Below are 27,065 nucleotides of genomic sequence, written 5' to 3'. Positions count from 1 at the left end.
CTTATTGACCCTATGACCTAGTTTTTGACCCGGCATGACCCATATTCGAACTTGGCCTAGATATCAACTAGATGCAACTGCTGACCAAGTTTGGTGAAGATCGGATGAATACAATTTGAAATAGAGTCCGGACAAAGTGGCCCCTTTGAAAATTCACTTATTGACCCTATGACCTTGTTTTTGACCCGGCATGACCCATATTCGAACTTGGCCTAGATATCAACTAGATGCAACTGCTGACCAAGTTTGGTGAAGATCGGATGAATACAATTTGAAATAGAGTCCGGACAAAGTGGCCCCTTTGAAAATGCACTTATTGACCCTATGACCTAGTTTTTGACCCGGCATGACCCATATTCGAACTTGGCCTAGATATCAACTAGATGCAACTGCTGACCAAGTTTTGTGAAGATCGGATGAATACAATTTGAAATAGAGTCCGGACAAAGTGGCCCCTTTGAAAATGCACTTATTGACCCTATGACCTAGTTTTTGACCCGGCATGACCCATATTCGAACTTGGCCTAGATATCAACTAGATGCAACTGCTGACCAAGTTTGGTGAAGATCGGATGAATACAATTTGAATTAGAGTCCGGACAAAGTGATGCCTTCCGCCCGCCGCCCGCCGCCCGCCGCCCGCCCGCCGCCCGCCCGCCGCCCGCCCGCCGCCAAGGGGTTTCACATAATACGTCCCGTATTTTATACGGGCGTATAAAAAGAAAACTCAATTTTATCCTAAATGGAAAATTGAGTTTCCATGGTTTGAACTTGACGATGAAAAGCAAAAATTGTTTACTCTATGCATAAAAATAACTTTCTGCTGTTCACTGATTTTTTACTGATAAATCCTGATTAAACAGTTACATGACACAATTGTGTTTATTTGCTATGTCATTTATGGTCTAGTAGACATCAGATTCAGGCTTGTACATTTTAAAAGGAGCTGGTCCATTGGTCTTGCTGTAAAAAAAAGTTAATGTCGAACCCTGTGGTTTCCCAGAGGGGGGCTTGTTTTTTTGCAAATTTTAAAACATAATAATTTGGATAACAAACAAGAGTTCCGCGGTCGGAGATGACCGCATTGAAGCCGGATTTTTTATTTAAATGACAGGAAAGTACCTTTCGTGTTTTTGTCAATGCAATACTTAAATTACTGAAATATTGTTCAAAGGTCAAAATGAAATGTAAGTACTTTTCAAGGCATGAGCAAAGTTTGAGATTCTAGGTCCAAGCATACCAAAGTTACAACAATTTTAACATTTTAACATTTAAGTTCACAGTGACCTTGACCTTCAAATGAATGACATTGAAATGAATGACCTTGAAATGACCAGTGGTCATCTAAGTGTGCTTGCAAACCTTTACGTCAAGTTTGAGATTCTAGGTCCAGCATACCAAAGTTATAACAATTTTAACATTGAAGGTCACAGTGACCTTGACCTTCAAATGAATGACATTGAAATGACCAGTGGTCATCTTCTAGTACTGGCCAATCTTTATTTCAAGTTTGAAGACTCTAGGTACAAGCATACCAAAGTTATAACATGAAATAAGAACTTTAACATTTTTACATTCAAGGTCACAGTGACCTTGACCTTCAAATGAATGACCTTGAAATGTCCAGTGGTTACTTACTAGTTCTGGCCAACCTTCATGTCAAGTTTCAAGACTCTAGGTCCAAGCATACCAAAGTTATAACAACTTTAACATTTTTACATTCAAGGTCACAGTGACCTTGACCTTCAAATGAATGACCTTGAAATGTCCAGTGGTTACTTACTAGTTCTGGCCAACCTTCATGTCAAGTTTCAAGACTCTAGGTCCAAGCATACCAAAGTTATAACAACTTTAACATTTTTATATTGAAGGTCACAGTGACCTTCACCTTCAAATGAATGACCTTGAAATGACCAGTGGTCATCTGTTAATCCTGGCCAACCTTCATGTCAAGTTTGAAGACTCTAGGTCCAAGCATACCAAAGTTATACCATGAAATAAGAACTTTAACATTTTTACATTCAAGGTCACAGTGACCTTGACCTTCAAATGAATGACCTTGAAATGACCAGTGGTTACTAACTAGTTATGGCCAACCTTCATGTCAAGTTTCAAGACTCTAGGTCCAAGCATACCAAAGTTATAAGAACTTTAACATTTTTTATATTGAAGGTCACAGTGACCTTGACCTTCAAATGAATGACCTTGAAATGACCAGTGGTCATCTGTTAATCCTGGCCAACCTTCATGTCAAGTTTGAAGACTCTAGGTCCAAGCATACCAAAGTTATACCATGAAATAAGAACTTTAACATTTTCGAGCACGCCGCCACCCCCGCCCGCCCGCCCGCCCGCCCCCCCCGCTCGCCCGACAACATCAATCTATAAGCCGAGATTTTTTCGAAAAAAATCCGGCTAAAAATGCCTGGACACAGTTACCAGTATAACTTTAATACCCAGGCAAGAATGAAATTATCTGTTCAAAGCATTCAACAGTATTAATCATAACAGGCAGTAATAAAGCAATAAAATGCATGTTTCTTTTAGGGTTTTTTATATTTATGGTACAACCTGAATCCGATCTTGTTACATCTATGCAAAATAAACAGCGTGATAGCTCCGGATTAAAGGGTTTTTTACCTTAATACCCTTCACAATTGTGCAAATATAATTTTGAAATAGTAAGAAAGTGGTACTAGTACCCTTAAAAAAACTACTTAAGGGTAACACACCAACAAAGAATCTTCATTAAAGGTAATTAAAAAAAACATGTTCAAAACAATTTTCCCATCATAATCTGAACACTTTATATACAAGGATTTTATGATAAGAACATTTTTTTACTTTACAATTTTTAAGCATCTGGTAAAAAATACATTATAATAAAACCCAAGTTTGACTATAGCTCAGAAAATACCCTTCACAAATCTCCATTAGACAAGCACTTCAGGGGATAATTAAAGTGCCCTTTGTAATAAAACCTTATCTGAAGTTAGTTCTGCACATTGGTTCACTTTTATAGACTTCACTACCAAGAAGCAAATTAGGTTTAAAGAATAAATAGACATAAACAAAATCTTAATGTCATCAGTTCTTTAGACCTTGATTACTGTTCAGCTTACATATAAGCTTTTGTCCCAGAAAGTCTTGTATAATCCTCTACCTTCACATGAATCCTCTGACAATCAGCACATAAATTCTGTTTGTAGCCGAGAGACTGCCACATGTCTTTGCATGTTCATATTCAACTATAACGTGAATATTGAGCTCAACACAAATAATTCTATCTTATTCCACCCTGCTATCTTTCTTGAAATGGTCTCATCATCTTGACAGTTTGGGTTTCTTGTCCGGTGGTGGTTTGCCTGCACTATCCGCTTGTTTGTCTTGGGTAAGTTTCTCTTGCTTCACTTCTACCTTGGGTTCCACTTTCACATGGTCATCAGCTGTAAGAATTGTACAGTGTTCACAGAGCACATCATAGAAATATGTTATCTCTATAGAGTTTAAACCTATCTGAACATGTTTTATAATGTTGATCTTGAGAAAAATAATTGAAAGAACAACTTCTAAATACGTACATACATGTATATTAAAGGAAATAGTCACTAAATTTATTGATTTTAATCCTGACGATATGTCAATATATGTTTGTGAATGAATCTAGGCAAACATGGAACATGGATTACAAATATGTTCACTCATTTTCTTGACAGAATCAATTGTTTACAATTTTTATTTTAATGTATTAGCCTTGTTAACTTCTTTTATTTTGTTTTTGTTTTTATTAAAAAAGGTCTTCTATGCCAATTATTGCAGATGAATTGAAAAAAATATCAACATATTTTACTTCTTTCTTTTTTAGGATTTGGCTACTCCCCCATAAAATGCCATAACATTAATAAGCCAAAATTACCTAGTTTTTTTAACATATTTAATTAATTTACTGATTTACTAGCTTTTACCCAAAATATATAATATATTTTGATTTATGTAAAATATATTTGTGTTTGTCTCAAGTTGTTTCTCCTGTTATTTAAGAAAATTGATTTGTTCATGCAAACATTTTCGATTTAAAGCCCCTGAAACACGAACTCATTATCCCCATGCTCAATCCTTGATTGACAAGTCACAGCTGATGATTGCACTTAATTGCCATACAATTATGGTAGCTTTGTTCTACAATGACTGGGCTTTGTGCATGTGCGTAAACAAGAGATGTGTTTTTCAGAAATACAATGCCCCCTAATGTGCCGCTTTGAATTTTTAATTATTTTTTTTACCTTTGACCTTGAAGGATGACCTTGACCTTTCACCACTCAAAATGTGCAGCTCCATAAGATACACATGAATGCCAAATATCAAGTTGCTATCATCAATATTTAAAAAGTTATGACCAAGGTTAGAGTTTTGTGACACATACAATGACAGACACATAGGCCAAAAACAGTATACTCCCGATCATTCGATCCGGGGGCATAATAATCATCCTAAATTAGCCTTTGCATTCATATTGGCTAATCAGAGGCATAACTTCCACCTTAACTGGATTTTTGCTAAAATGAAACTACCTTTTAACAAAATATACCATAAAAGCGTAAAGTATTGTCCCTGATTAGCCTATGGGAACTGCACATGCTAATCTGTAATGAGCTTTATAAGCACATGCATTAAACCCCATTTTCCCAGAACAAGTATCGAATGGTAGCACTTCATAACAGCTCAGTCAGTATTACCAGCCACAATTGGTTTTGCTTCAGGCTGGCTGGGTGCCACAAATTTCGGCGGGAATTTCTTGGCAAGCTCTCCAAGTAGAAGGTCCACCCTCTGTCGCTGGAAAAATGAGCCCGGCTCCTCCTTCCTCTTCTTCTTGCCTTCACTTTTGTCTGAAATGATCCACCATCAATAATCTTGACTATCAACATACAGCACTAAATGAGTACTGTTGGGTGTAACTTCTTTATGTGGAAATGCAATTTAGTTTCTCATAATTTTAAAGCCTTTTTTATAGCAATGACTCAAAGCTAAAACTAATTATACAAATCTCAGTTGAAGGGTATGTTAAATATTTCACAACTAGGAGCCTCACTTATCTAGTGGTTTATCAAACAGAAGCCTTTTTTTATGCTGATAGGTGTATGGAAATCACTCACGGAGTATGGAAAATACACCATGGGCTCGTGTCCGCTTTAAGCCAATCAAATAGTGTCATTTTGGTAGGAGATGACATATACTTTTTCATTACATCCTTTACCAGCGTCTTATTGCCACCATATTGTCCAACAAACAAAGAGTGGCTTAGTATTCAAAATGAATGTTTCATTTATAATCTTGACTATCATGAAAGTTGACTTTGCAGAATTTAATTTCCAAAATGTAATCTAAAGATGTATATTTGATGCAAAGATGTCCTAGGAAAAAACAACTAATGTAGCATTATGGAAATACACATTTCGTTTTGGCATGGTCTTATTAAACCCATTATCTCTTAGATACGTATTTTGAAGCGTTTGTAGTCTCATAGAAAGTCAAGTTAAATTAAGACCTTTCTTACTAGATACAAGTTTTAAAGACTTCATTTCAAACCCTTAGATACTGATGAGCAGCAAACAGCATTAAACCTTGAACAGAATTGTGAGTTATTTGCAGATTGTTCTAGTTTATGCTGTTTGCACAAAGCCATTTTCACTTTGCCTCTAAGTGGGAAAGGGTTACATGAAAACGTGTACTTCCCTCCATAATTTTAAGGATAGTATTGTTCACATAACATTATTCCCTCTAAAAACAGACTAACTAAAAATTTAACAGGACCTAATAAATTTTTTCACCATGGATACTGCAAATCCCATCATGGGAAACTAAATGACTTGTCCATGATTGTCTTTTCACCCTTTCCCACTCAGAAGCAAAGTGAAAATGGCGTTATGAAAACAGCATAAAACAGTGAATTATCAGTTTTAATTCACCAACATTTCTCTATAATCAGTGTCAAAGGAAGCTCTTATAGTTATTTCACCCTACTCAAATTCCATGAGTTTTAAAGTTTCAACTGTTTGTTAGAACAATATAAGTACTGCAAGTTCCTGCATTACAAATGGTGAAAAGATCCCAGTTATATATACAGGAACACAATTGTTAAACAACTTTAACCACTGTTGAAAATCCACACTTAAAAGTTAAGTTAAAAAATTCTCTTTACTTTTATAAGCAACACTTTGAAGGATTAATTTTGCAGAATTGTAGTATTCCTTGTGATGATTTTTAAAAGTGATAATCTTTCAACAGAGTTAGAAAGAAACTGATCAATGTTTTGAAGAAATAAGGTATCCCTTTCCCACTAAGAAGCAAAGTAAAATGGCTATGTGCAAACAGCTTTAACCAGAACAGCCTGCGAGTTACTCAAAGTCTGTTCAGGTTTTGTGCTGTTTGCTGCTCATCAGTATCTAAGGGTTGGAAACGAAGACTTTAAAATTAAACTAAGTAAGAACGGTCTTTAATTAAATGTAACTTTTGAAGGGACTACAAATGCGGCAAAATACATTTCTAAGAGTTTCTCTATACCTGACTGTTCCTGTTGATTGAACTCCCACCAGTAACCTTTGGAAGGGTGGTACCTTGAGAAGGACTTGGCTGCAAAACAAAAATCATTTTAAGTTCCAAATTCTGAGAAAACTGAGCTTAATGCATATACGTCAAGTGTCACTCCACATTAGCCTGTGCAGTCTGCAAAGTCTTATCAGGGAAGACACTTTTTGTTATTTTTTGTGTGTGTTTTTTCTTTTAAAGGGAGTCTCTGGTCAAAAATCCAATTTAGGGGAAAAGTGTCATCTCTGATAAGCCATGCAGACGGCACAAGTTTTACACTCAATCACTGACATGACATTTTGAACAAGAGGGCCATGATGGCCCTGAATCGCTCACCTGACTAACCTTGCTACATCAACTTAAATTCTATCAGCCCATATACAATCCCAAGCCAGATGTCATTAATTAATACATTCTGACAAAATTTCATTAAGATGAAAACTGTGACCTCTTTCATCTACATAAGGTTTTACTAGCATTGGCCCGGTGACCTAATTTTTGACCCCAGATGACCCATATACATTCAGGGCTCCCCCTGGCCCAAAAATTTCTATAGCCAACATTTTAGCCAAATGTAATTTTTTGTAGCTAAATTTAAGAAACTGTAGCCAAAGTTTTAGCAAAGCATTAGTAACCTCCGTTTGTAAGTCTAGGCTAAGGGATGTAAAAGAAGAAACTACAAAACAAAGCTTTAATATGTTTATTACTATAATCATCATGTGTGCATAACAAAAATAAACAGTTTACTCAAGCACATGTTCATAAAATAAACATATGATAAATTTACATTACATGAGCACATGATATCCTGAACATACATTTTAGCAGAAGGCCATAATACACATCATGTGTGCATGACAAAACAAAAGGCGACCACAAAAGCTCACAATGAGCATGTTCAACAGTACAACAAAACATTTATACAAGGTGCCTGAACCACGTGACTTTTTCGGCTATGTGTGGGACAATCGGATGTAAACAAAACGTCGCTTCAGGTAGCATTTTGATAATTTCTTCATTATTTCAAAACCATTTTCAAAAAAACAAAGACGAGTGCCCGGCCATTGTCGCAAGACACAACTTTGGTTAAGTTTGCGCTAAATTAATTAAGTAATTTTTCCAAAAAGTGCAACCGCGTGCTTGAAAACACACAAAGCGAAATGCTATGTGTGGTTTATTTTTTAATCGATCAACAAAAACATTAATTACAATGTTGTCGAGGGTTTAAAAATAGGGCGGACATTGTAATTCTTCATAGAGAAGCTACACAAATTGTATTTTTGCGCAAATACATCTGATTCGGAGTGTGTGTATGAAAATGTAAAGATGCTATGTGTGGGACAAATTTTTTAAATGCTATGTGTGGTATACAAACTAAACTAGAAAATCAAAAGATTGACATTAACATCCATAATATTTAAAGTCTGTCTGAATAACAAAAGTTGGTCAATAAACATTGTTGGTAGTGTTTTAAATATGATAATCCTACGTTTATGTTACTCAAAATTATCATGATTGTCGATAACTTATATTCATATTTTGTTTATTTTTAGAATGCCATTTGTTTGCGAACAGTGTGGCAGAGAGGTCAAAACACGGTCAGGGATCTCCTAACACAAAGCCACCCACGCACGGACAGGAAAATAGCTCCGTTGGACAAACTTTTTCTTCTTTGTTTCTATAAAATTGATTGTTACAAAATATTGAATTTTCAGTGAATTGTTACTGCCAACTTATGCACTTGTTTAATACACAAAATCGTAAGAATTGTTTGTGCACGATGTCATGTGAATATTATTGCAACAAAACTACAAAAAGTGTTAGTTTTGTGTTTTTTAGCAGGTATGTGTAGGCATTTTTGACTGTATCGATAGTTATTAAATAAGCATAAAGAGATCATACAGCATTTTGAAACAAATAGACACTAGGATCAATAACATTTTTTACTGGAAAATCATGTATATGTATCTAAATCCTATTGAGCTATCTGATATATCACGCATGCTATTTTTTAACAGTTTATTTCATTTGTATTTTGTTCTTTTCAGGGAGATTAAAGTATTTTTGGAAGCACCTTCAAGAGACGTACTGATATCTTGATCAATGAAAAGTTGTCATATACAAACATGTATAGTAAATGTTCCAAAGTTTAAATGACCGTTTGTTTTATTACCAGATGGTGCAAGTATTGCAGGGAAAGAAAACAATCAAAGTAAACATTACATAAAAATTTGACATTTCAACAAATTGAACAACATTATATGATTTAATGTTATTTACTTGGTGCAGTGGTAACAAGATCTTGCAGCGCCCTTACATGACCGGGGGAGAATGAGTATTTTCATTAAACATCTCAAACTATTTTCAGTTATTCAGATTTCATTTGAATTTGAGTAAGTGAAGTATTGATGCAATTCAATATGTTTGTTGGTATAATAACCCCCACAAGACAAGACGTTTTGGCGATGATCATTTGTTATGACTTAATTGGAGCATTCATATGTTTGAATAGCAAGATTTGCAAATTCATAAATTGACTGATTACAATTTCTTTGTGAATACTAATGTACTTCTTTATGTATTTGGTGCTTTAATTTCTATTGTTCCATGTGCATGCTAGTTATAAAGTAATGTTATTATTAATGACGTGTTTATTTTGATATACTGAAGATATTCATATGGAGATAATATTGGAATAGACCACAAACAAGCATTATTGGATTCGAAGATGTTCATATGGAGATGATATTGGAATAGACCACAAACAAGCATCATTGGATTTAAATTGTATTTTGTTGTGAAACACCTGTTTTATTAACACACATAATCAGATTTTATAATCATCTAATCAATTTTAGTAATAAGATCGATACAAAACCCATAAATATAAACACATATCAATACACACACTTTGTTTTGCTTATGCAAAAATACATGTTAAATGGTATGTTTGCATAGTTAGTTGAAATAGCTTTCCATAAACATCACAGAATGAAGCGGGGTCCCTGTCTCTGCCACTGTGGTTTTGATAATTAACTTGCCACATATCACCTTCCGTGTGGTTTGATGGTGTTCATGTAGTTCTTACACAGCTTCGAACCTTAAAAGCGTTACAGATCTTTCGACTAATCCTTTACAAGTCTGAAAAACAATAGAATTAAGTTAAACCCATTTTAAAGCATGTGCTCTTATTTTCTCTGTCATTCATTAAACAATGGACCAAATTCAATATTCAGGCAGAAATATATCAATCATTATATTTATTTAAAGACAATAAGTAAAACAAAGAAATATTATATTTCAACATAACAGGTATGCTTTTATAAGAATTATGTTCAGTTTAACATAAATTGTTTAATCATTACACGATTACTTAATGAATTCAATAATGTAACATTTGGTTAATTTGATATCTTTTCAGGACAGACTAAAGTTTATGTTCTAGATTCTTACAAAACTGTGTTCAGATTAAATGCAGAACTGACGGGCAAATTCTTGTATACCACACATAGCATTTAAAAATTGTGTCCCACACATAGCAGTATAACATTTATATACACACACTCCGAATAAGGTGTATTTGCGTAAACATACAATGTAAGTAGCTTATCTATGAAGAATAACAATGTCCGCCCTATTTTTTAAACCCTCGTCAATATTATAATCAATGTTTTTGTTGATTGAACAAAAAATAAACCACACATAGCATTTCACTTCATGTGATTTCAAACACGCGGTTGCACTTTTTGGAAAAAATACTTAATTAATTTTGCGCAAACTTAACAAAGTTGTGTCTTTTTACAATGACCGGGCACTCGTCTTTGTTTCTTTGAAAATGGTTTTGAAATAATGAAGAAATTATCAAAAACGTTACCTGAAGCGACGTTTTGTTTACACCTGATTGTCCCACACATAGCCGAAAAAGTCACGTGGTTCAGGCAACTTGTTATAGATATACACACATCATAACTCAAGCACATGTTCATAGAATAAGCACATGATAAATTTACATTACATGAGCACATGATATCCTGAACATACATTTTAGCAGAAGGCCATAATCCGCCTCAACTTCAATCCAGCCCTAATCTTGAAAGCATGTTTGAAATCAAACTTTTCCATTGGTGGGCTGTCTATGGACAAAATCAACAAGTTCTCCAAGTTTTCAATTTTAATAGAATTTCTGAGAGATGTTGAATGTCAATTCCCTTTCTACCAAGCAAATTAACTACATTCTCATATATGCTCTCTGCATTTGCTCTTTGAAGTTCAGCCATTCCAAACTCATCAGTTTCCAAAAGTCTAACATAGGTCACTACATTTTGCTTCAATGAAATGTCTGTGCTCTCATCGATCATGATACTGTACTTGCATGATGTCTGTATCTTCTGGAGAAGATCACTCCTCAGAACGTCTGCCATACAGTTTTTAAATTCCGACACACTGGAGCTGTGTTCATATGACGTGTGGCTGTCAACTCGAAGGTCATTGAGCTGGGTTGCACCCTGAAAATATATTAATACAAATTTGCATCCTGAAAATATAATTTATGATTTCAAGTATATTTTGCTCAATATTTGTAGCAAACTTAAACAAAATCAAATTTTATCAATCAATTTAAAACAAATCAAATTTGTTTTAAAGGTGTTTTATTTATTTTTTTACCTGCAAGACACACAATCTGTTCAGGTCTGGAACCAGCGATGATGCGAGAGTATGTTGTGCAGCAAAGTACACATTAGTCATTGACGACACTACATCCGCTTGACTTTTGGATATTGCTGCAGCCTGAGCATTTGTCATTGATGTTTTCAGACTTCAAGCTTGTGAGGCCTCTTTGTGATCTGAAAAAAAAACAAATTAAATATGCTAAATTTCTAAACAAAAAGCTCATTTTGAAAAGTGTCAATATATATTTATTATGAACATAACAAAATTATTGTTATTTTTAATAAATTATTAATAATATAACAAGAGCACCGCCTTGCGGGTGCAGACCGCTCATCTATTTTCTTTTTAAAGGTGAAGGGACTCTCATTTTCAATCACAAAGGAGGGAGGGATGGAGTGAAGAGGGGTGTATAGTGTGGGGGTGAGGACATTAATTACATTATTTTCCAAAAATGCGAAAAAAAAAATCGGGGGCGGGGCGGGGTTCAAACATAAATTAATAAAAATAAAAATTTGTGTTTTTTAACCGTTTCAAAAAAAAAAAGAAATTTGGGAGGGTGGGGTGGGGGGGGGGGGGGGGTATAGTGTGAGGGTGTGGTGGTCATTTGTGAGATGATCTTAAAAAAAAAAAAAAAAAAAAAAAAAAAACAAGATGTGTTTGTGAAACACAATGTCCCCCTATATGATGTTTGACATTGTAGGATGACCTTGACCTTGTGAAGGATGACCTTGACCTTTCACCACTCAAAATGTGCAGCTCCATGAGATACACATGCATGCCAAATATCAAGTTGCTATCTTCAATATTGCAAAAGTATTCATAAAATAAGCGATTTGGGCCACATATATTTGACCTCTGACCTTGAAGGATGACCTTGACCTTGACCTTTCACCACTCAAAATGAGCAGCTCCATGAGATGCACATGCATGCCAAATATCAAGTTGCTATCTTCAATATTGCAAAAGTATTCATAAAATGAGCTATTTTGGTCACATATAGTTGACCTCTGACCTTGAAGGATGACCTTGACCTTTCACCACTCAAAATGTGCAGCTCCATGAGATACACATGCATGCCAAATATCAAGTTGCTATCTTCAATATTGCAAAAGTATTCATAAAAACAGCGATTTTGGCCACATATATTTGACCTCTGACCTTGAAGGATGACCTTGACCTTGACCTTTCACCACTCAAAATGTGCAGCTTCATGAGATACACATGCATGCCAAATATGAAGTTGCTATCTTCAATATAGCAAAAGTTATTGCAAAATGTTAAAGTTGGCGCAAACAGACAGACAGGGCAAAAACAATATGTCCCCCACTACTATAGTGGGGGACATAAAAATAGGGGGGGGGGGTGGGATTCGGGTGGGGGGGAGGGGGGGGATTCTTGGGTGCGATGGTTGGACGGTAGTTCAAACATAAATTAATAAAAATAAAAATTTGTGTTTTTAACCGTTTCAAAAAAAAAGAAATTTGGGAGGGTGGGGTGGGGGGGTATAGTGTGAGGGTGTGGTGGTCATTTGTGAGATGATCTTAAAAAAAAAAAAAAAAAAAAATTTAGGGGGGGTGGGATTCGGTGGGGGGAGGGGGGGGATTCTTGTGTGCGATGGTAGGACGGTAGTTCAAACATACATTAATAAAAATAAAAATTTGTGTTTTTTAACTGTTTCAAAAAAAAAAGAAATTTGGGAGGGTGGGGTGGGGGGGGGTATAGTGTGAGGGTGTGGTGGTCATTTGTGAGATGATCTTCAAAAAAAAAAAAAAAAAAAAAAAATTAGGGGGGCGGGGTGGGCTTCGGGTGGGGGGAGTGGGGGGGGGGGATTCTACGGTGCGATGGTTGGACGGTATTTCAAACATTAAATAATAAAAATAAATCTTTGTGTTTTTTAAGTTTCAAAAAAATTAATTTGGGGGGGGGGGTGGGGTGGGGGGTATAGTGTGAGGGTGTGGTGGTCATTTGTGAGATGATCTTAAAAAAAAAAAAAAAAATAGGGGGGGGGGGATTCGGGGGGGGGGGGGGGGGGGGGGGGGGGGAGGGCACGGGGGATGGTTTGGGTGGAGTCTATTGTGGTATGTCAGGTAAGAGGAGTTTTGTCAAAGTATCAATCAAATCTAATCATAAATAAAGAAGTTATGGCAATTTTAGCAATATTTAATAATTTGACCTTGAGAGTCGAGGTCATTCAAAGGTCAAGGTAAAATTCAACTTGCCAGGTACAGGAACCTCATGATAGCATGAAAGTATTTGAAGTTTGAAAGCAATAGCCTTAATAGTTAAGAAGTAATGTGGATCGAAACACAAAATTTAACCATATATTCAAAGTTACTAAGTCAAAAAAGGGCCATAATTCCGTAAAAATGACAACCAGAGTTATGCAACTTGTCCTTTTACTGTACCCTTATGATAATTTGCGAGTGTTCCAAGCATGAAAGCAATATCTATGATACTTTAGGGGTAAAGTGGACCAAAACACAAAACTTAACCAAATTTTCTAAGTATAAAGGACCCATAATTCCGTCCAAATGCCAGTCAGAGTTACATAACTTTGCCTGCACAGTCCCCTTATGATAGTTAATAAGTGTTGCAAGTATGAAAGCAATAGCTTTGATACTGTAGGAATAAAGTGGACCTAAACACAAAACTTAACCAAATTTTCAATTCTCTAAGTATAAAAAGGGCACATAATTCTGTCAAAATGCCAGTCAGAGTTACATTACTTTGCCTGCACCGTCTGCTTATGATAGTTAGTAAGTGTTGCAAGTATGAAAGCAATAGCTTTGATACTTACGGAATAAAATGGACCGAAACACAAAACTTAACCAAAATTTTCAATTTTCTAAGTATAAAAAGGGCACATAATTCTGTCAAAATGCACGCCAGAGTTATCTAACTTTGCCTGCCCAGTCCCCTCATGATAGTAAGTAAGTGTTCCAAGTTTGAATGCAATAGCATTGATACTTTCTGAGAAAAGTGGACCTAAACGCAAAACTTAACCAAAATTTTCAATTTTCTAAGTATAAAAAGGGCACATAATTCTGTCAAATTGCATGCCAGAGTTATCTAACTTTGCCTGCCCAGTCCTCTCATGATAGTAAGTAAGTGTACCAAGTTTGAATGCAATAGCATTGATACTTTCTGAGAAAAGTGGACCTAAACGCAAAACTTAACCGGACGCCAACGCCGACGCAGACGCCGACGCCAAGGTGATGACAATAGCTCATTTTTTTTTTTCAAAAAATAGATGAGCTAAAAATTGTTCATGTATATTCATTTTAATACTTTATTGTCATTCTTTTTTATTACCTTTTGATTTTTCCTGTTTTGAAATGTCTTTTTTCAACATACTACACCCAAAGTGAATGAATTTGATTTTTGAAACTGTATGCATATTTTGTAATACATCGTTTTTGAGTTTCCATTATAGTCCAACCCCTTGAATTCCGAAAGCCAAACATCTTTGAATGATCTTTTATAAGATTTGATTTTTTTTTTAACCATGTCATTAGATTCGTCAGAGTCCAAAGGACGTGTTTTGCCTATTGTCGCCATAATGGCAGTCGCAATTTCCGACACTTTCGCCGAAAATGTCAAGGGTTTTATACCCGTTGATCTATCGTCATTCACAATTGTAACATATTTAGCCTTTAATCATTACAAACATTACAAACTTCTCGAAATTAAAATCAATTATCAACTTCTTTACTTTATACGTTCATTGTGTGACTAAGTTGATAATTCGCTAACGGCTTTTACTTTAATTGATTGAAATTGGCAGCAATCTTTAATCTTTAATCAGATGTAATTGTTTATTTAAGCCGATAAGATGTACGATTTCACCATTGTTTTGTTTTTACACCAGTCATTTTCCTTTGTCTCGATGACTGGTTCTCACCGGTGTTAATGCAGACTGCGTATCAATTTTTCGGATCAATAACACAGCGATGTATTGAAGCACAGTCTACAGCTGAAAGAGTTTATTATTATCTGGGATGGCATCTGTCAGGAAAAAAAATGTTCGCCGAACGTTTTCGCCAAACAATTCTTTTATTCGCTGAATTGCTAAATTTTTGCCATTGGCGAATCTGGCGAACGGCAGCGGGAGCCCTGTAACGACTCAAAATCAGTTATTATCTGGATAAACATTCCGACCATATTTCATTAAGATCAGATGAAAACTATGACCTCTATTGTCTACACAAGGTTTTTCTATTATTTGACCTAGTGACCTAGTTTTTGACCCTAGATGACCCAAATACAATCCCAACCCAGATTTCATCAAGATAAACATTCTGACCAAATTTCATAAAGATTGGATGAAAACTGTGACCTCTATTGTCTACACAAAGTTTTTCTATTATTTTACCTAGTGACCTAGTTTTTGACCCCAGATGACCCAAATACAATCACAACCCAGATTTCATCAAAATAAACATTCTGACCAAATTTCATAAAGATAGGATGAAAACTGTGACCTCTACTGTCTACACAAACAAATTGTTGACGGACAAACGCACGCATACACGCACGCACAACGGACATCACACAGTCACATAAGCTCACCATGTCACTTCGTGACAGGTGAGCTAAAAATGGTCAATTAGCTTATTACCTCATTTATACAGGCATTCTGATATGAGTAAATCATGTATTCATAAGCAATCAGATATAAGTTATTATAAACCAAGAGGGCTATGGGCCCAAAGGCGCTTACCTGAGACCCAACAGAAGTAGACCGAGAAGACTCTTCTGAAAAAATGCGAGCTCATTCATGAAGATAGGGCTAAAAAAAGTGGCTTCTAGAGTATTAACATGTTTTTTTTTTAATTTGACCTAATGACCTAGTTTTACAGCTTACTTGACTCAGTTTCAATCTCAGCTGAGATTTGAGTGGGACAAGGTTCTGAATTTTTTTTAATGAAGATTTTCCAATAAATGTAACAATTTTTTACTATAGTCATATAAGAGACCCCAAGTTTTACTTAGATTGCACTCAAAACGTCACTTCTAGAGTGTTAACAAGGTTTCACTGTAGCCATATATGGAAAACTGTCCTGCCCCTTGGCAGTCATGTTTTTCTGTAAACCATTTTCAAACTCAGCCAAGCTATCATTATAACAAACTTTCATAGACCAAGTTTCATAAAGATTGGTGGACTATAAATGTAACTTCTAGAAGGTTAACAATGTTTTACTATAGCCATATAAGGATAAATGCCCTGCGCACAGGTGGCCATGTTTTTCAACGAACCAGAACCATTCTTAAACTCAGCCTAGATATCACTTGAACAAATTCTATGACAATTGGACTTAAAATGTGACTTCTAGAATGTGAACAAGGTTTTAATATAGCCATAGAAGAAAAAATGCCCTGCCCCATGGCAGTCATGTTTTTCAACATATGGGAATCATTTTCAAACTCATCTATGACATCATTCAAACAAATGTTCTGACTAAGTTTAATGTAGACTGGACAATAAATGTGACTCCTAGAGTGTTTTACTATAACTTTATAAGGAAAAGTGCCCCATCCCCTGGCGACCATGTTTTTCAACCAACCGAAACCATTTTTAAACTCATCCAAGATATTATTGGGACACAATGCTCTTACAAAGTTTCATGAAGATCAGTCAATAAATGTGACTTCTAGAGAGTAAACAAGATTTTACTTAAGCCATATAAGGAAAACTTTCACACTCCCTGGCAGCCATATTTTTCCACCAACCGGAATCATTTTCGAACTCGTCCAAGATATCACTGGTATATGTGTTCTCACCAAGTTTCATGAAGATGGAACAATTAATGTAGCCTCTAGAGTGTTAACAAAGTAAATGTTGATGACCCACAATGGACTAAAGGCGATCACAAAAGCTCACCATGAGCACATTGTGATCTGTCGAGCTAAAAAGTGTTATGAAGAATATATTACATATGGATTGTTCTGCAAAAGACCACAAGTCCAAGGTTAATTTGTCCAAAACTACTTTATGTAATGAATTGTGTTATTAGCAAACTGCCTATAGTTCTAACCTTCTTCAAATGCAGACTGGAGGTTGAATATTGTGTTTGTCTGTAAGGAAAAATCGATACAAAAATTCAATACTATAACAGAAAATAAAACATAATTGCATTCATTAAGAAAATTAAATCTGCTTAGACATACAAAGTGAATAATTACTATACAACAAACCTGACAAAAATGATAACATTAAGCTTAGTTTGAATTACTATGATTTACAAATAACAAATTTCTTGCAATCTTTGCATGTAAATAATTAATACTAAGATGGAACTCAGCCTGTATATTTCTGTGTTATACACAGAAGTCACATATTTCACATACCAGTCTAGAGTTCACACAGGTACACATACGAATCTTGAGTTCACACAGATACACATACCATTCTAGAGTTCACACAGATGTACATACCAGTCTAGAGTGCACAAAGATACACATACCAGTCTAGAGTTCACACAGGTACACATACCGGTCTAGAGTTCACACAGATACACAAACCAGTCTAGAGTTCACACAGATACACATACCATTCTAGAGTTCACACAGATGCACATACCAGTCTAGAGTGCACAAAGATACACATACCAGTCTAGAGTTCACACAGGTACACATACCGGTCTAGAGTTCACACAGATACACAAACCAGTCTAGAGTTTACACAGATACACATTCAAGTCTAGAGTTCACACAGGTGCACATACCAGTCTAGAGTTCAAACAGGTACACATACCAGACTACAGTTCACAAAGATACTCATACCAGTATAGAGTTCACAAAGAAACACATACCAGTCTAGAGTTCACACAGGTACAAATACCAGTCTAGAGTTCACACAGATACACATACCAGTCTAGGGTTCATAAAGATACACATACCAGCCTAGATTTCACACAGATACACATACCAGTCTAGGGTTCATAAAGATACACATACCAGTCTAGATGTCACAAAGATACACATACCAGACTAGAGTTCACAAAGATACACATACCAGTCTAGAGTTCACACAGGTACAAATACCAGTCTAAAGTTTACATAGGTACACATACCAGTCAAGAGTTCACACAGGTACACATACCAGTCTAGAGTTCACACAGGTACCCATACCAATCTAGAGTTCACACAGATAAACATACCAGTCTAGAGTTCACAAAGATACACATACCAGTCTAGATTTCACACAGATACACCTACCAGTCTAGAGTTCACAAAGATACACATACCAGTCTAGAGTCCACAAAGATACACATACCAGTCTAGAGTTAACAAAGATAATCATACCAGTATAGAGTTCACAAAGTTTCACATACCAGTCTACAGTTCACACAGGTATACATTAGAGCTGCAACGATTCGATCCGATTCAGCGAAAATCGATTCGAAATGCTTCGATTCGATTAGGATACCAAACCTACCAAATTCGATTCGATTCTTTAACATATATACATATATATATACATAGATACGTAAAACGCGCTGTATTCTGACTATTGACACAGGAAGGTGTAGGTTTTATCTTTACCTGTAATTACGACGCGCGCGATTGGTTGCTTATTACTTTAGTCATCCAATCAATAAGCCCGTTACGGTCTACTTTCGGAAAAAGCGTCAAAATGGCTGAACAAGTTGTTGCCGACAAATTGAAATTATCAGATGCGCCTAAGAAGCTAAAATCAAAAGTGTGGCAGTATTTTGGGTTTCGGGATGGTAGCCCTACCAATAAAGCAACGTGTAAACTGTGCTTCACGGATGTGGCGTACGCTAAGTCCGGCTCAACCACTAATCTAATTTAATGCAATATGTCAAACGCAAACATAACGTTGATTTAGCAAGACAAAGAGGTCGCACAAGTGCAACTACTCAAGTCGCCAGCCAGAAAAGTAGTTCTATTTCTGTTGGAGTTTTGTTAAGTTTATTAGAGAATGTGATTTGTCCTACAGGTACCAGGTGATGCTGTCATGGCACAGTGGTAGACATGCTTATAGCGGTTTTGGGTAAAGGTGTAATAGTGATAGTACTACCATTCAACTGATTCCAGATACGTTCTTATGATTATTTATTTATTTTTTATATTATTGTGTAATCAACACAATCTTCTAGTCAGAAGTTTTTATATTAAAATTGAGTCCTAATTTGCTATTCTTTTTCATGTGTTTTATTGAAATCACATTTGAACAGAAATGTTAGTTTTGATGCATAAGAGTGAATATATGATAAAACTAGGTTTGGAGATGAATCGAATCGAAAAAATCGGTATCGGAGTGTCTGACATCGAAATCGAATCGAGCTGTTGGTGAATCGTTGCAGCTCTAGTATACATACCAGTCTAGAGTTCACAAAGATACACACACCAGTCTAGAGTTCAAACAGGTACACATACCAGTCTAGAGTTCACACAGTAGTGCTGCAACAATACGCCAAAAACCGTATTGCAATATATTGTCAGTTCAAAAACCCGTATTGCAATATATCGCAATATATTGCTAACTTGTACCAAAATTATAACTTGCCAATTACCCAATAATCCCATAAATTCCAATTTTAAAGCAAATTCTGGTAAATATTTACTATAAATGTGCTCAAGAATAATAAGAAACACAAACATTTGCAAATTTTCTTAAGTATCAAATACATTTTTGCAATTGTTACTATTTAAAGATGTGATGAAATAACGTCCAACCGGGGCGTTTTTCCCACTGAACACGCGTAATTCAGCTGACGTGATGTTCCCGTTTTTATACAACACAAAATACACCCATACTTTCCATGCGACGTTCTACATGTCTGTATAATTTTCGCGCGCTTTTTATTGAGACAAAGGATAAAGCACTTTTTATTTGACGCTATAATTTTTTATTGTCGCGTTAGCATTCAAATTTGGAAGCGTATTTCCGAAATTCGGATTACAAATAATGCTCAAATCAGAATCGAACGAAACATTTACAGCTGTGCGCAATTAATTCAACGATAATCTGTTCAAAAGCATCGAATGAATGCTCCCATGTAACAACGCTACTCCGTATAATACACTTTTTAGAATGCTTTTTTTACGTAAAAAATAATTTACAATGCTTTGTTTTGTTTACCTTTTTATCATTATTTCGGATGGCTTTTCTGGACGAAATGTGAATGAATTTTTGTAAAATTTTCGTACCGGTATGATGAAAATCATATCGCAATACAATATGCGGATTCCGTATTGCGATATATACCGATATACCGGTATATTGTTGCAGCCCTATCACACAGGTACACAAACCAGTCAAGAGTTCACTAAAATACACATACCAGTCTAGAGTTCACAAAGATACACATACCAGTCTAGAGTTCACACAGGTACACATACCAGTTTAGAGTTCACACAGGTACACATACCAGTCTAGAGTTCACACAGGTACACATACCAGTCTAGAGTTCACAAAGATACACATACCAGTCTCAAGTTCACAAAGATTCACATACCAGTCTAGAGTTCACGAAGGTACACAGGTCAGGAGCCTGGTGGACCACCCCTGCTATGATGTAGTAGTCAGTCTGGGGGACCACTGGAATCGTAACCAGTCTCTCACAATGACATCTGTCAGTTTGTCAGATTTGTCTGTTTGAATGTTTGGTCTACTGTTTACAATGTTATTAAGCTATATACTGATTATGGCAGCTTGTTGACCTACTCATACTTATATATGCTTGCTTAGCCTTTCTATGTGGTAAACTCAGTGCACATACTTATGATCAAATGATATGTGGTAAACTTAATGCACATACTTATGATCAGATGATATGTGATAAACTTTATGCCAATATTTAGATGCTTGGGGCATAACAATTATAGGGCATAAAGTGATTTACATACTGCAGGCCCCTTACGGATCTATCTTCGTCTATCATAGGCAAAGCCATCAGCTTGTATTGTTGCACCTACCCTGTGTAGGAGACTGCCTGTACTGCTTTCTGATGATGTAAAGGATGGGTTCCTGGACATGTAACAGCACATACTCTATACCAGTCATGTTGCTGAAAAAAAATAAGTATGGAACAACAGTGAAGTTCAACTGATCGTCATGGTGCAATGGATAAGGTGTCCGCCTAGCGACCAGGAGGTCATGAGCTCAATCCCCACTGTGGGGGCGTTCTTTAGATTTCTCCCAAAGACACCAAGTACTGGTTTAAGGCCCAGGAAACGGATTCAAGAGCATTTAAATAAGCTTCAGGCTTTCGATATTATGGAGCTAAAAAAAATAGCCTTTAGACTAAAAAAAAAATCTTTTAAAGAAGATATTAACATTCTTTTTGCTGAAATAGTAAGTGTGTAACAATGCTGAAGTTAAAATGATTTTCATTTTAAGATTAGAATAGTAATGTTGATGAAAAAAAAAGTATGGAACACGGCTGCAATTCAAATGACTTTTTTTCAAAATTTGCTGAAAAAAAATAAGTATGGAGTAATCATGCAATTCAATAGATTTTATTTCAAAGAAGATACCTAAAATAAGGAAGTAAAAATCTTGAAAGATCAGAAAAGGTACAGGTTAGAACAAAAAATTAGCGGGCTAATGATTTTATAATAAAAAATATGAATTTACACAAATCTAAGAAATGATCCTGGCAGGACGACCACATTTTTAAAATGACTTTCCACGCCCAAACCTAACTTACGCCAGCTGGTCCTGACTGAGCCTCTGCATCTTGATGAGCTCATTGTTGCACTGGCGGTCGTAGAACGGGTTGCTCCTCTCACTGAAGTAGTCGAGGATGTTGCCGGGATTCAACACTGGGATCCAGGCTGTATCATGCCATGTCAAATTCAGACTGTTCTCTGATGAGCAATAAGATATTTAAAATTTATCCAATTGAGCCGCGTTCTGAGAAAACTTCGCTTAATGCCTGTGCGTAAACTGTCATCCCATATTAGCCTGTGCAGTCCACACAGCCTAATCAGGGACGACACTTTCTGCCTAAATTGAATTTTTGCTATGAAGAAACTTCATTTAAACGAAAAATGTCATAAAAGCGGAAAGTGTTGTCCCTGATTAGCCTGTGTGAACTGCACAGGCTAATCTGCGATGACACTTTACACACATGCATTAAGTCCAGTTTTCTCAGGACACGACACAATTTTAAGTAATGCAAGCACAGATTTTTATGACTATTAGAATCACTTTGTCTCAAAAACAGTTAGTATGATTTTCTTTCTAAGACAAAAAGGCCTGTATGCTTTGGTCAATAACCTTGTTATACATGTGAATAGTGATTGTCTGGAGGAAATCAACTATTTTAAAGAAATTTTTATTTTAAACATCTTGGCCAGTTAACTCAAAAGAATATTTATCTTTTACACGTATTGAGTTTACTCAGTGTCCGAAAATTGTCTTATTTTTCAGGTAGCCCACTGGGCTACCAATACAAATATTTGGTAGCCCATAAAATTTACCTACAAAATGATAAGAGGCAAGTTTTCATCTGTATTTCATTTCTTCATTTACATATACATGATATGTATACATCTACATAATACAGCAAGTAGTCTGATGTACACAGTCAATATCATAAATTAATTTTACAGTACAGGCACCGTGTACTTAAACAAAAACGCCTATCCGCGGTGTTCACTTTTCCGGATGGGTGACGTTTCGCAGGGGGGGGGGGGGGACAGTACGTAAAGTCGGAAAAGTAAATAAAGCGTTTAGATGATCAATACTATTGACTCTCATGGTGTTAATCAATGAAATTGCCCTTTTTAACAACAAATACAAAGTTTCAAAGAAATCAAGAGAGTATTAAATCATTTATTTACTTGTGTCCGACTTAAAGAGCTGTCCGAATTAACGTATTGCATCCCTATGTTACGACACTAGTGTGCAGTCAGTATACAATACAATAATTGTTTCAATAATGAAGGAACTGATACAGCGTAACGGTAACAAGACAACATTTGTACATTATTTTTTTTTTATAAGGAAATGTCAATGCTAAATAATGTGCGAGATACCCCGGTACAGTCGATCGGGTAGTTCCGGATCTCGGGTAATTCCGAATCAACTCTATGATTTAATTAAAATATTAGTCTAAACGATATTGCCAAATCAATATAACTGTGATTTTTGGAAAATGTGATCAATTTCAAGCAATAACACAGTTTTGCTTCTTATTTCAACGGTGTTTTCATTGAAAATCACACTTTGGTAACTATCACAGTCGTGTCATTTTACCGTCGCACTGTCTATCAATAACACGCGTCAACAATTAAAAGACGATTTAGAAGCACATTTCCTTGGTAAATGCTTGTACATTTGGTATGAATTTGTTTATTTATTATCATTTTTAAATTCCTGCGAGTGATTTAAGTATATGTTTATGATTTATGGAAATAAAAGCATGGACATTGCACCTCGTGTACATGTCAGTTGCGGATCAGCTGATTGGGGAAAATCTCAAAACAGTTTATTATTGTTTAAATACTGTGTTAGTAATATTTTAAAGCTCTAGCTACCACAAAAGTTTATAATATATGTATATATATATATATATATATATATATATATATGAAATGAAGAGTGCCTAGTTTCTCATAAAGTTGATACAATGTTTCATTTGAATTATTTAATTATAATACTATTTTGTGACTTCAATGTCGAGAAATACAGAGAATACGATTGAATTTTGTTTATTTTGTCTGTCTTTCTGCCCTAAAACTTTAACCTTGCTCATAAAATGAAACTTTATGGACCTGGTTCTCCAAACTTTACATGTTCTTGCATCTGATTGAGATCTATTATGCAAACCAGTTATGAGGCATTAGGTCTAAGTCACAAGGTCAAGGCTAACACATGCAGTAAGCATTTGTTGAATGCATCTTGGTTTGTTTGTATGTTTATGTGTTTAGTATTTTTAAAATAAGTTATAACATTTAAATGTATAATAGCGGAGTAATAAAAAACCAGCGGAGTGCTAAAATCTGTACTCTAGAAAAAATTTATGGATTAATAAATGATGGTAATATGTTACTAGTGCTGGAAGGAGATTGGTAATATTTTAAATATTTATCCAATTTTTAATGTGCATTTATGCTGTGATTTTGCATTTCAGATAATTGTCAAGTTGGACGGATGGGTCCTAAAAAGCACGGGTGCTCTGCACAGTCATTGGCAAAGAGGCTGAAGCGGATACTTTTATATATTTTTACATTATTGTGATCCTATTATTGTTAAATGTTATTTACCAAACATTTAACTTGATATCTAGTATTGTCTTCCATTTCTTTACCATTATTATCCCAGAGGTACTGGTTTATGTTGTTGTTGCTTTTTATACTTTTATTACATTATTTTACATTATTGTGATCATATTATTGTTACATGTTATCATACTATGTTATTTACCAAAAAAGTAACTTGATATCTAGTATTGTTTTCCATTTCTTTAGCAAATTTATTCTAGAGGCACTGGTTTATGTTATACTTTTTATGGATGCTTTTATATATTTTTACATTATTGTGATCCTATTATTAGCAAATGCATTCCAGAGGTACTTGTTTATGTTCAGTTGTCATTTTTATGCCCCCGGATCGAATGATCGGGGCATATTGTGTTTGGCCAGTCTGTCATTCTGTCCCAAAACTTTAACCTTAGTTAAAGTTTTTTGATAACTTTTGCAATATTTAAGACAGAAACTTGATATTTGGCATGTATGTGTATCTCATGGAGCTGCACATTTTGAGTGGTGAAAGGTCAAGGTCATCGTTTAAGGTCAAAGAAGCTAATCCAAGGAAGTAATAAGCTTTAAAGGGCGATAATTATCTGTACCTGCCAAATGAACAAAAAACAAAGCGGCGCAATAGGGGGCATTGTGTTCCTGACAAACACATCTCTTGTTATAAATACATTTATATAAAGTTCTGTATTTTTTAGGACCTTAGTTATAAACATATTTTCTAGTCATACATAAAATGTTCTAGTCATAAGCATATATGTCATATTTTCATACAGTTTGTACATTATTGTGATTCTATTGTTGTTAAATGTTATTATATTATGTTATTTCCCAAGAAGGTATCTTGAGTTTATCAATAAATTGCTTGTATTGAGTATTTGTGCTTGTTTTATATAACCAATAATACAGAGGAATCCATTTCAAATCAAAACATAAATACTTTCCAACAGCTTTATTCTCCTGTGTACAGTCATACACCCCATAATGTTTTTAAATTGTCAGACAGTTATTAAACTGAAACAAACGAACCTATCTGATGTTTTATTTAATACATGCATCATTTGTTTTGACAGTCAAAATAATTGTTGACAGTCAAAATAAGTTTTGAGATGATCCCTGACCTACATCTTCCAAATAGTCCGAGTGATCCGAAATTACCGCACTCGATTCAGAACTAGCCGACTTTATGCAAGCGAATAAGTTCAAATTGGCATCAGAAATGTATTGATAAGTATTAATAAATTAATATGGCCTGAAAGATGAAATATTTTGCCTCAACAATCCAAGTTTTTTGAAAGCAATTGCTTTATTTTAAAAATATTTACACCATTATTTACGTTAGTGATCCGGAACTACCCGACCGACTGTACTTTAGTTGAAATTTACAAAGATACTTTAAATGGAAATTAAATTATCTCAATGTTGTACCTGCTACGAAATTTGTATTTCGCACGCTTTTTATCTGGACAAAGACATTCATTTATTTAATGTAGAATTTGTAACCAAAATAGCTGTACACGACGTGTGCAAACCGTGTCAGGTGATTTACGCATGTTGCAATACAACGGTCCTAATTGGGAGCTTATTTCATCATATCTTTAAATAGAACCATATGCCGAAATTCATTTGACACTTTCGAAAATTTCAAACGTTTGTGTTTATGACTCTTATCGTTTATATTACCCATCCATAATTTGGTTTTAAAAATATAAATCGGGCATAAATGGGATTATCGATTAACAGTCGCTCCTTTAATCCAATCATTAATTGACAATGCAAACAAATTATCAGCGTTCACACCCTTGTAATTAATATTTATTTTCGTTTTGTAACAGTTTTGTAGAATACGCTATTGTTTTGATTTATTTAATGTTCGGCTTCCTTGGATATTTAACGACATCAAAAACGTTGTCGCTATTACTCATTGTTGCTGTTAACAAAGAATTTAAATTGCGAAATGACGTTGCATCATGTACGCAATCTATCCAACCGGCTCTCATTATATTATTAGCAGACGACAAATGTTGATTCTGATTGGATGATTAAAATACACTGTTACTTTTTACAATCAACATAACCGCAAGTGATCGGTGACTGATAAGTTAATTGATTGCACTTTGTAATCGGATTATAAGCAATACACAGTGTACAAACGCATGGTCAGCGTGTTTATTCTACTTATGTCTGTCAATGAACCGGGCTACCGCTCTTATAGATTTATAGTTGCCCGCGGCGCCAGGCATGAGATGGACAATTACAGTGGTACGATGAAATATTTCGGTAGCCCCCAGGCTCAGGGGAATTGATTTGTCGGACACTGAGTTTACTTATTGCTTTGGTCTTGGTTTATTCTAAACAAAATTATCAATCAATGAAATGAGACTAGTTTTTGCTTTCACACATGCATGAATAACATGTCACTTGACCTTCATTCATACATTACAACATTGACAAAATAAACCCCATCCATACTGAGCTATTTCCCACACAATGAAATCTTTAGTTATAGAAGTTCAAAACAAGAAGGCAGGGTAGACCTTGGCAGACATTCCCAAAAGTCCCTAACCAACGATTTAA

At 35.3% G+C, this 27,065-nt stretch overlaps 2 protein-coding genes and 1 long non-coding RNA gene across 4 annotated transcripts in view; 1 reads left to right on the top strand and 2 right to left on the bottom strand.

Annotated features, from left to right (window-relative positions):
* Nucleotides 1-2,434: 2,434 nt before the first annotated feature.
* LOC127871855 (mediator of RNA polymerase II transcription subunit 6-like) overlaps nt 2,435-27,065 on the bottom strand; it is a 59,608-nt gene continuing 34,977 nt past the window's right edge. Inside the window, exons 1-8 of one of the 2 annotated variants that reach the window (XM_052415113.1) lie at nt 25,917-26,027; nt 21,935-22,094; nt 21,201-21,292; nt 20,741-20,823; nt 17,291-17,330; nt 6,561-6,629; nt 4,736-4,885; nt 2,435-3,445 (exon numbers count right to left, since the gene is read on the bottom strand). In XM_052415113.1, the coding sequence (XP_052271073.1) occupies nt 3,324-3,445; nt 4,736-4,885; nt 6,561-6,629; nt 17,291-17,330; nt 20,741-20,823; nt 21,201-21,292; nt 21,935-22,094; nt 25,917-25,968 (768 nt within the window). In that variant the 5' untranslated portion in view covers nt 25,969-26,027 and the 3' untranslated portion in view covers nt 2,435-3,323. Of the gene's footprint in view, nt 3,446-4,735; nt 4,886-6,560; nt 6,630-17,290; nt 17,331-20,740; nt 20,824-21,200; nt 21,293-21,934; nt 22,095-25,916; nt 26,028-27,065 lie in introns of those variants that run through there. The other variant, XM_052415114.1, reaches the window with a different exon arrangement.
* Nucleotides 10,556-11,411, bottom strand: LOC127871863 (uncharacterized). The gene is made up of 2 exons (XM_052415126.1): nt 11,250-11,411; nt 10,556-11,089 (listed from the first exon to the last, which is right to left on the bottom strand). Exons 1-2 carry the CDS (start codon nt 11,385-11,387, stop codon nt 10,730-10,732), a joined length of 498 nt encoding a protein of 165 aa, XP_052271086.1. The 5' UTR covers nt 11,388-11,411; the 3' UTR covers nt 10,556-10,729.
* On the top strand, nt 23,287-24,949 carry LOC127871878 (uncharacterized). Its single transcript, XR_008045592.1, has 2 exons — nt 23,287-23,571; nt 24,365-24,949. It is a non-coding gene; the product is annotated as an uncharacterized LOC127871878 (long non-coding RNA).

This window comes from Dreissena polymorpha, chromosome 3 (genome assembly GCF_020536995.1).
Source record: "Dreissena polymorpha isolate Duluth1 chromosome 3, UMN_Dpol_1.0, whole genome shotgun sequence".
Classification (NCBI taxonomy): domain Eukaryota; kingdom Metazoa; phylum Mollusca; class Bivalvia; order Myida; family Dreissenidae; genus Dreissena; species Dreissena polymorpha.
Note: the sequence above shows the minus strand (reverse complement) of the source record. Positions and strands in the feature narration are given on the sequence as shown.

Coding starts and splice junctions, on each gene's coding strand:
- LOC127871863 (XM_052415126.1), bottom strand. CDS start 11,387: ATGACAAATGCTCAGGCTGCAGCAATATCCAAAAGTCAAGCGGATGTA. Junction 11,090..11,249: donor ACAGATTGTGTGTCTTGCAG/GTAAAAAAATAA, acceptor ATATATTTTCAG/GGTGCAACCCAGCTCAATGA.